Source organism: Lepidochelys olivacea (genome assembly GCF_965140295.1).
Source record: "Lepidochelys olivacea isolate rLepOli2 genome assembly, chromosome: 1".
NCBI lineage: Eukaryota > Metazoa > Chordata > Testudines > Cheloniidae > Lepidochelys > Lepidochelys olivacea.
Genome location: NC_140411.1, coordinates 8,312,848 through 8,323,241, shown reverse-complemented (window position 1 = coordinate 8,323,241; position 10,394 = coordinate 8,312,848). Strand labels below are relative to the sequence as shown.

Genomic DNA, 10,394 nt, shown 5'->3' with positions numbered 1-10,394 from the left:
AAACTTAATCCAGAGACACTCAGGTTTTTCTACAGTTTCGTACCAGAGCTCTGAGCAGTCATACTGCTCCCTTACATACAGTGCTACTCCCCCACCTTTTCTGCCCTGCCTGTCCTTCCTGAACAGTTTATAACCATCCATGACAGGTGTCGATTTTTACTGGTCTCTCTTGGTTTCCACTGGAGGATCTATAGCTGAAGGATCCAGTAGATCTGTTACAAATCTTAGTCTGCCACTTACAACCAGGTGAAAATTTGCAACAGGAATTTGCACTAGAGATTCCGGCTCTCCTGGACTGGGTATATGTCGCCAGCACTGAAATGCAGCCACATATCGGTTTAACTGTGACAGTCATTGGGCACCAGCTACTCATCACACCTGGTTAGCACAGAAAGTGTAGGAGATTGTCACATCCACTACCACATCCCCTACCAGGGGAAATTGAGGCTGCTGGAATGCAATGATCCAAGTTGGAATTCACTGAAGGTATTAGGCTTCTCCCAGCCCCGGTGTTGCCGAACGTGAGCTGTTCTAGGTACTGCACAGCTGATGCTCCCTAAACTCGCTGGGTATGATAACAGAGTAGGGCAAGGCTATTCTTCTCATTTTACAGCTTGGGAACGGAAAGACAGAGAGACTTGGCCAAGGTTACCCATGTCCTAATCAAGAATAGAGTGCAGGCCTCCGAAATTACTGCCCTAACCACTGAGTCGTTCTCTCTCTTCTGCTACTGTGCTTCTCCTCATCTGGGAATGTCACCAAGGTGCCAGCCGAGATAGTGGGGTCTGTGTTCCAAAGCGTAGAGTAAAAGGCGGATAATTCAACCCTAGAACTCTACCTTGCATCCACCATCCACCATTCCACAGAGGGGACAGCAATGGAGTTGCAGAATTGTCTGCTTTTCCCTGGTCTAGAGGTGGGCCCGACTAGAAATGCCCTTTTCCTGCTGCTAGAACATAGTGGTTTACATGCCTTGCCGGGCAGGAACCTAGAAATCCCCAGACCAGATCCATCTAGTCCAGTATGTTGCCCTCATCACTGGCCAGTACCCGATGCCATAGAGGAAGATTCATGATACTTTGCAGAGGACAGTTTTGGAATGACTTGTCCACAGGTCTTTCCTTCTCCCCCACAGTTAGTGGCAGACATGCAAGAACCCAACAGAAGTTCCCATGTCTCTTTGTTTTTCTGTAGGACCTGTGAGGCCTTTGTGTCCTGCATGCTGGGGCAGCCTCACAGCCAGAGGGAAAGGGCAGTGCTTCACAGCACGCAGGTCCCTTCCCCGTTCCTGCATGACGCTTCATCTGAATATCTGACCCACGTTTGATTCCTAATATGGAAAGGACCCAACAGCTGCAGCCAAACCACCTCTGTCCAGGATCTCCTCATATTGCACAGAACAAGAAGTTCTGAGCTTTTGGGAACCTGTCTCTGAATGGATCTCCTGATCTGGGGCACCGGGAGGGTTCACCAATTTGTGGGATCTTTTTGGACTGAGTGTGGGACAGTGTTCTCTGCGGATGTGTATATGCATTAATAAGTGTCCTGCCTCCAGTGCCGACTTGTAAGCAATTTGAGTAGGGGAAAATCAGTGGAGTGTTCTTTGGCCCATGTTCCCAGAATAAATGCAACCTCTCACTCCACTCCAGTATGCCTTTTGGGGAACTGGGAAGGATGTTCCTGTGGCTAAGGGACACCAAGGGGAGTTAGGAGCTGTCGACTCCCTTTCCAGCAATCCCAAAGACTTTCTGGGCCAGATTCTAATCCCAGCTATTGAGACCAGACTATAGGTCCACACAGGGAATTCATTGACCCTTTCTGTTTCTCCGTTTCCCCGCCTGTAAAATGGTGATAATACTGACTTACATTACACAGGTGTTCTCACTGAAGTTTATAAAGTGCTTTGAGATCCTTAGAGGAAAGGTGCTATTTAAAGTGCTATTTATCCATCCACCTGAACTCTGCCCCCTTGTTGCCCTGGATTGGATGTATGTAGTAGCTCCAGATGTTGATCAAGCTAATTGCAAGCATATTGTGTGCATTCAGCCACCATGAATTAATGAAATAGAACTCCACATCGTTAAGGGTTAATTTGAACAATCAGGGCTTCTGGAGGCAAGGTCAAAACTAGCTGCAGACTTGCAGTTTCTGCTAATGAGAATGGGAGGAGGGGCGAAAAGTGTCAACAAATTGAGACGGAAAGAAAATAAGTGGATAGAGACCATGAGTTTGCACACCTTTGATACAAAAGCTTATTCTGACTAAGATTGTTAGGAATGTTTGTTGATAAGCAGTTGATTGAAGTTAGGAGAGGTGATGACCCACCCCCTATGAGTTGTGTGTTTTGTAAAAGTTAGTTAAAAAAGACTAGATAATAGTGTGTACTTTGGAGCAGTTCTCGGAAGCTATCCTGAGAGATTTTTTTCTTGACACTACCATGCTCCCTGGTGGGGAAGCAACCGGCCATCGCTGATCTACTGTCAACTACTCGATGCCATCTCAAATTCTAGGTAATGATATGGGATATTCTAACCCTATTGCTAGTGTCTGTGTGAGCTTTAATAAATTGTAGTTTTAAATAAAAGCACGCTGACTTGTATCAATCTTTCATCAGCTGGAAGTGCTGTGTTCCCACTGATTTATTCCTGACACTGCCTGGAGTGAAGCAGTGAAGTTACCACTGCTTTGGGTTCTGAAAACCCTGGGTAACACTCTCTTAACCAAAAAGGGTACTGATTATATTATATTCATTCTTCGAGGACTTATTCCTTCACCCTCTCACTTCCCTGGTCCTTCTTGCATGAACAGAGAGCAACAATACCTGAAGTCCAAAGGTGCAAACAATTCAAAGTTTTTTGGGGTGAACTTCCAGCAAGCTTAAATCCAAGTTTCTTTTTCCTTATTTTTGAATCCCAACTTACTTCCTGTTTGTCCCTAATTTATATAGTAATATTCTCAGCTACACCTTAACCAATCATTTTACTGAAATTTATGTAACCAATCCTAACATATTGTAACATAATTCTCTAACCAGTTATATCCCATCACCTTAATTAGTTTACACCCAGCAAAATTAATTATACAGCAGACAGAAACAGTCACAGAACCAGACAGAGACCATGCAAATAAGAGCAAAGTGGGAACTCTAATGACAAAACAATACAGAAGTGAGGATTTCACAATGACATCTATAAAGACATAAGGGTTTCCCAGCTGTGTCTATTGATAAGTGAGTTCTTACCAAACAGAAGACTATCAAACTAAATTTCCTTTTACATCTTCTAGGCTCTTCCCTTTCTGGAGGTGATAGATTGGATCACCTTTCCAATTGCCTTATTTCAATGTGACTAGTTTGGAATGTGAGGACGTGACCTTTCGCTTCCCAGCTCATGGCTGCTCCCACTGCTTAACCAAAGGCCTTAGCTAAGGAACGGGGCCTCAGACTGTCACAGTGAGAGAAGCCCCTTACACAAGCAGACAGTGATTTTGATTCTTTCTTTTATAGCTCTATAACTAGCTAAATGATAAACATATACCCACATTCTTAAAGTATAGGCATTTACAGACAGGCCTGAATATCTATATCCTAACACTCATATCTAAACAGAGCCCTGAACAAGCAGGGACAAGTCTTCAAATGTCATATACACTTTTGAACATGCACCCCCTTAGTTGTGCTGATCCCCTCATGCAGACAGACCTTTGGGGGTATTTGCTCACTTAAACTAGGCACACACACACACACACACACCCAGCATGTCCTCTCTTGAAGATCAATCCCATACTATTGAATGGCGATGTAGCTATTAAGCCAAGGGCCTGTAAACTAGGAATGGGTTAATTTACTGCTACTATTTGTGGCTATTCCCTGTGCCTGATCGCAGATTTTCCTCTGTAATGGCTCTGAATTCCCAGCGGGGGGAGGAAAGAGGATTTCTTTAAAAGGTATAAATACCCCCATGCGGGTTGTCCCGGCAGACTGGAGAATCACACAGAATGTGTATGACTGTAGCGTTCACTGTAGGTGAAGAAGATACAGACAGATCCAGGTGAGTTGGGGCAGTATGGATTTAATCAGGGGCCCTGTTAACGAATAATTTTTAAATGGACTGGAAAACTTTGGGACAAATCCTTTTGTCAGTCATGCTGGTGTAAATGTAAAATAATCCCACTGATTAAAGCAGAGCTACTCAGGATTTACAGCAGTGTAACTGAGCAGAATTTGTTTTTTTATGAATGAATGAATTTAATAACATGGAAAAAAGGCCTTGTGAGAAGGGGAAGTCCTCAGAATTCAAGAAATGCCAACGATAACACAAGCTGAATTCTGCCCCCTTTGTATGAATTTCTTAGTCTTTAATGATTTGATTGCAAATTATTCCTCAATTAACACAACATCAAACATTCTTTTCTACAGCCTTAGACACACACATGTGTGGCAACACCTTGCAATCCTCTTTTTGCCCCTGTGGACTTGCACTATTTTTGTCATCACAACAGTCCAGTCTACATCTCTTTGGTGACTTCGACTTTTTTCTATAAATTTACTTGTCTGCAAGGTCTGTTTTTAAATACATTTCAGCAGAGCAGCCATGGTCTCCCTGATTTCTTTCCAACCAGCAGCACCGCCTTCCTGCTGTAATACTGATCGGCATTAAGGTAATTATCGGCCTCTCACTGGTGTGAAACGTAGGAAGATCCCCACAAGGGACCTGGGGGGTGTTCTGTGACAATTCTGGCATTTTCCAAACCAGAAATACCATCAATCAGCCCAGCTTTTCTCATCAGTCTGCTGGATTCCAGGGCAGTGCATAGAGCATAGCACTGGGAGGTAGGAATTTTAACTGGGACTCTTGCGAGCTTTGAGGTTTCTTGCTCATAAGTAACAGCCCAATACTGCACCTTGGAAGCCAGTGGGAGTTTTTCCACTGCCTTCAGTGGAAGCAGGATCAGAGCCACGGCCTCTTTGTCTCACTTTCCCCATCTCTGGAAGCAGATTAGCACTACTCACGCCTGTCGCCAGAGGAACTATGTACATCCAGGCAGAATGCCCAAGCTGTGCGGCTGAATGGGCCGGGTACGTGCTGTTTCACATGCCGGGGGCTTCGTGGGAAACGCAGGCTACTCGTGGGCACAGAGCCCTGACAAAGTGGGGCCAAGCTCTCTTCAAACTCCGGCTCTCGGGTGCAGTACTGCTGATAGCAGCAGGGACAGGCAGCCAGAACGCTGCTGCTAAAGGGGCCAGGGACCTCCCGAGAGAACACACTTGCTGTGCTGGGGCATGTATCTGCCATGGCTAAGACCATGTGTCTGCCTGCACTGAGCAATCCAGGGAGGAGACACGTTCCAGCCCATCACTAAGGGACCACATCGGCGGCACAGAGGGGGCAGACAAGAACTAGAGAGGGAAGGGTTAAAAATTCAAAGTTAATGCCCCTCAGCTCCTGTTCTGGTTTTTACCAATACAGGGAAGCTTCCCTCAGGCAAATGACTGGTAATCAAATGCTGCAGCCCCATCTGCACAGGGCTTTACTGCAGTTCATTTATTACCATGTGGGTTTTCATTTCTGGGGACTTTTTAAAATCTCCAACCTGTTTTGAATTAAAAAAAAATTCCCATGATTTTGCACACAAAGTTAATGAGAAAAGGAGTACTTGTGGCACCTTAGAGACTAACCAATTTATTTGAGCATGAGCTTTCGTGAGCTACAGCCCACTTAATCCGAGGTGAGCTGTAGCGCACGAAAGCTCATGCTCAAATAAATTGGTTAGTCTCTAAGGTGCCACAAGTCCTCCTTTTCTTTTTGCGAATACAGACTAACACGGCTGTTACTCTGAAACCAAAGTTAATGAGAGGCAGTTAGCTACGTAAGAGTCCAAAGAGTTGGCTGTGGGGGGCTATTGGAACCCACAATCAAACCTGTCTCAAGTGTGTGCAGAGGGACAAGGTCGGGGAGGGAATATCTTTTATTGGACCAACTTCTGTTGGTGAGAGAGAGACCAGGTTCTGGGCCACACAGAGCTCTGTGTCTCTCTCTCACCGACAGAAGTTGGTCCAGTAAAGATATTCCTGCACTCACCTGGCCTCACTAACAGCCTCGGACCAACACAGCTATGACAAGGCTGCATAAACTGCCTACGTTTATCAACAGGCCTCGTTCCTAAGCTGTGTCCATGCGGCACTGACTGGTCACACGCTGCTACTGGCTCTTCTCTTTGTTCCGGCTATCAGTAGCCAATAATATATAAATATTTTCTTATTACAGTGCCATGTAAGCAATGGTTCGCAACTATCTGCCACAGGGCTATTATGTGCTTGCCAGGGACAGGGGAAGTGGTCCCTGCAATCCTGGATGGGAGAGGAGGAGCGCACTCAACACCGGCTCTGTCTCAGACTCCATGTAAATGTTTGGGAACCTATAGCAAAGCGCTGGGCCTTGGGCAGATGTGCGTTCATGCCCCCAGGGCAGGCCGGAAAGGCCCTGGCCCTTTCCAGCTGGGAGCTGTAGTTGCAGGGCACATGACAAGGGCAAACATGTGACCGACAGGACAGCAGAGGTAAGACTCCCTGCAGAAGTAGAGAAGGAATTTTCTGCGCAGGCCAAGGGGACAGTCTGTGTGGGGAGTGAGCCCAAACAGGCCAAAGGGACAGGCTATTTCTGAACTGGTGAAATGCTCCAGGAGAATAGAGAGGCTACACATACAGAAAACTCAATAATAACGGGGGATTTCTACTCCTCCCCCAATCACTGGGTACATGTCGCTTCAGGATGGGATGCAGAGATTAAATTTCTAGGCGCCATTAATGACTGCTCCTTGGAGTAGCTAGTCCTGGAACCCACAAGGAGAGAGGCAATTCTTGATTTAATCCTAAGAGGCGCATAGGATCAGGTCCAAGACGTGAATACAGCTGAACGGCTCAGTAATAGAGACTATAATGTTACATATTACATCCTTGTGGGAGGAAATACCAAAGGAGCCCACCACAGCAGCATTTAACGTCAAAAAAGGGAACTTCATAAAAAAGAGGAAGCTCATTAAACTTCAATTAAAAGGAACGGTCACAAAGATGAAATGTCTGCAAGCTCCATGGAAGTTATTTAAAAACACCATAACAGAGGCTCAAACTAAAAATACTAATAAATTCTAAAAACTAATAAAAACAGTAAGATGACCAAAAAATGCTACCATGGCTAAACAGCCGAGTAGAGGATGCAGTTGGAGGCAAAAAGGGATCCTTTAAAATTTGGAAGGCAAATCCTACTGAGGAAAATAGAAAGGAGCATAAACTCTGGCAAGTCAAGTGTAAAAGTGTAATTAGGCAGGTCAACACACAATCTAAAGAGCAACTAGCCAAAGACTCAAAACTAACAGCAAAAAAAGTTTAAATACAGCAGAGCAGGAAACCTGGCAAACAATCAATGAGGCCACTGGATGACTGAGGTGCTAAAGGAGCACTCAAGGAAGACAAGGCCACTGCGGAGAAGCTGGAATGTTAGGAACCATTAGAAAAGGGATAGATAATAAGACAGAAAATATCATCTTGCCTCTATATAAATCCATGGTACGCCTACACCTTGAATACTGCATGCAGTTCTGATCTCTCCATCTCAAAAAAGATATATTAGAAATGGAAAAAGTGTATTGAAGGGCAACAAAAATGATGAGGGGGTTGGAACGGCTTCCATATGAGGAGAGATTAAAAAGACCGGGACTGTTCAGCTCAGAAAAGAGATGACTCAGGGGGATATGGTAGAGGTCTATAAAACCAGGACTGGTGTGGAGACAGTGAATCAGGAAGTGTTATTTACCCCCTCTCGTAACATAAGAACCAGGGGTCACCCAATGAAATTAATCAGCAGCAGGTTTAAAACAAACAAAGGGAAGTATTTCTTCACCCAACAGATACTCAACATGTGGAACATGTTGGCAAGGGATGTTGTGAGGCCAAAAGTCTAACTGGGTTCAAAAGAAGAGGTAGATAAGTCCATGGAGGATTGGTCCATCAGTGGCTATTAGCTAAGATGCTCAGGGATGCAACCCCAAGCTCTGGGTGTCCCTGTAGCTCTGACTGGACAGAAGCTGGGACTGGACAACACTCAAGGGGTGGATCACTCAAAATTGTCCTGTTTTGTTCATTCTATCTACAGCACCTGGCACTGGCCGCTGTTGGATGACAGGATACTGGGCTAGATGGTCTGACCCAGTAAGGCCGTTCTTACGTTCTTATTAGAGTTGTCATCTACACACACTGACCTCAGTTAACTCCCAGATGACTCAGGTTTCCATGGCATAATGCAGGACCAAAGGCCCCTACAAATAGGAAGTCCATCCAGAAGATGGCTGCTACAGCCCAGGGTGTGTGCAATCCTACCTCCTCCATGGGGCAGCCCCACAGCTGACTAACGCTGCCCTGAAAGTGAGGGATGAGGCCTGGGGAGCATGCTGATTCAGTGCCCACACAAGGCTCAGTCATCACCTGCCCCTCCCCAGAAGGAGATGCTCTTTAACCCCTTCTGAGGCATAGGGGTGAACCAAGACCTTTGTGACCCCATCTCAGGATTCTACTGAACCTTCCATTTCTCTGGCGTTTAAACCCTTCTGGGCTGTTGACTAAAGTCATTCAGACTTTGAGCTAGTTGTCCTTTCAGGTCCCCCAAACTGGAATTGGGGGTACTGCTGGAGTCCAGCTCTGAGGGGAAACCGCCGTGAGAAGAGCATAGAGAAAAGCTCCGTGTGCACAGCTTGAGCAAATCCCAAGAAAGCTGTAGAAAAGATGGCCATTTTGAACTGAATCCTGCGGTGAATGAAGCTGGGGAGGCGCAGGAGCTGGTGGAAGCAGGTTGATGGGGCTGCAATTCTCCATATGGGAGAAGGCAGAGAGGGGCTGTCTGCATGCGCTGGGATCCAGAGAGGACAAAGCGTTTTCATTGCTGACACTAACCCATTGTGTGGTTTCAATTCCAGCCTCCAAAATAGTCCTGGAAACTGGCCGTGCCCCATGTCACACTACAATCACTCCAACCCCTCCACCTTCCTCCTAATGGGCATTCCGGGGCTGGAGGCCACCCACTTCTGGATCGCCTTCCCATTCTGTGCCATGTACGTTGTGGCCCTGCTGGGGAACTTCATCCTCCTCTTTGTGATCAAGACGGAGCCGAGCCTGCACTTGCCCATGTATTACTTCCTCTGCATGCTGGCAGGCATCGACCTGGTGCTCACCACCTCCACCGTGCCCAAGATCCTGAGCATCTTCTGGTTCCACTCCCATGAAATCGGCTTTGAGTGCTGCGTGGTCCAGATGTTCTTCATCCACAGTTTCTCTGCCATGGAGTCGGGGGTGCTGCTGGCCATGGCCTTTGACCGCTACGTCGCCATCTGCAAGCCATTGCGCTACACCGCCATCCTCACCAATCCCATCATCGCCAAGATCGGGTTGGCCATCTTTGTGCGGGGCATCGGCCTGATTACCCCCTTGACGTGCATGGTCAGCCGCCTGCCCTACTGTGGTCCCAGGGTCATCTCCCACTCCTACTGCGAGCACATGGCCGTGGTGAAGCTGGCCTGTGGGGACACCATGCTCAACTATGTCTACGGGATAACGACCGCGACCTTTGTGGTGGCCTCAGACTCCATCTTCATCACTATCTCCTACATCCTGATCCTCCAGGCCGTCCTGAGCCTGTCCTCCAGGGACGCGCGCCTGAAGTCCTTTAGCACCTGTGGCTCCCACGTGTGTGTCATCCTGCTCTTCTATACCCCGGGGCTGTTCTCCTTCTACACACAGCGCTGGGGTCAGAACATCCCCACGCACATCCACATCCTGCTGGCACACCTCTACATTGTGGTGCCGCCCATGCTGAACCCCATCATATACGGCATGAAGACCAAGCAGATCAGGGGCCGGCTGCTGAGCCAGTCTATCCAAAGAGACTCCAGGCTTGGCTTTAACCCCCACTAGTGTGGGATGGTAAACCGCAATGAGCGAGATGCAGAAGGTTCAGACGCACCCAGAGCTTCGGATTCTGATCTAACAGGAACCCTGGAGACTCTTGGGCTGGAAATCCCACAAGAAGATGCTTTCTTGAAAGTTCTGGTGCTTCCTTTCTTCCAGCTACGTTGACAATCCTGCCCAAGACCCAGAAGAACAGAATCACCATGAACACAAGTAATTATTTTTAGCAGAAGTTAATTATTAGCAGAAGTTAGTTATTTAGTGGAAGTTAATTATTTTTAGCAGCTGGGGGATGAAAGTTTAGATGATTGCTTATTTTACCCATACTACTGGCTCATCTTTAACAGTGAATATCACCAATGCTCCTTTTCCCAACAGCACCTGGTAAAAGCCTTGAACAGCTGCCCACGTGTGGCTTCTGCTGACTCCAACTAGAACC

The 10,394-nt window shown here is 46.8% G+C and overlaps 1 protein-coding gene across 1 annotated transcript; it reads left to right on the top strand.

Moving 5' to 3' along the window:
- Window positions 1-9,001: 9,001 nt before the first annotated feature.
- On the top strand, window positions 9,002-9,961 carry LOC311514352 (olfactory receptor 52E4-like; the record flags this gene model as incomplete). The annotated part of the gene is made up of 1 exon (XM_084616907.1): window positions 9,002-9,961. The coding sequence occupies one exon, from the start codon at window positions 9,002-9,004 to the stop codon at window positions 9,959-9,961; it is 960 nt and encodes a 319-aa protein (XP_084473033.1).
- Between the last annotated feature and the right edge of the window lie 433 nt (window positions 9,962-10,394).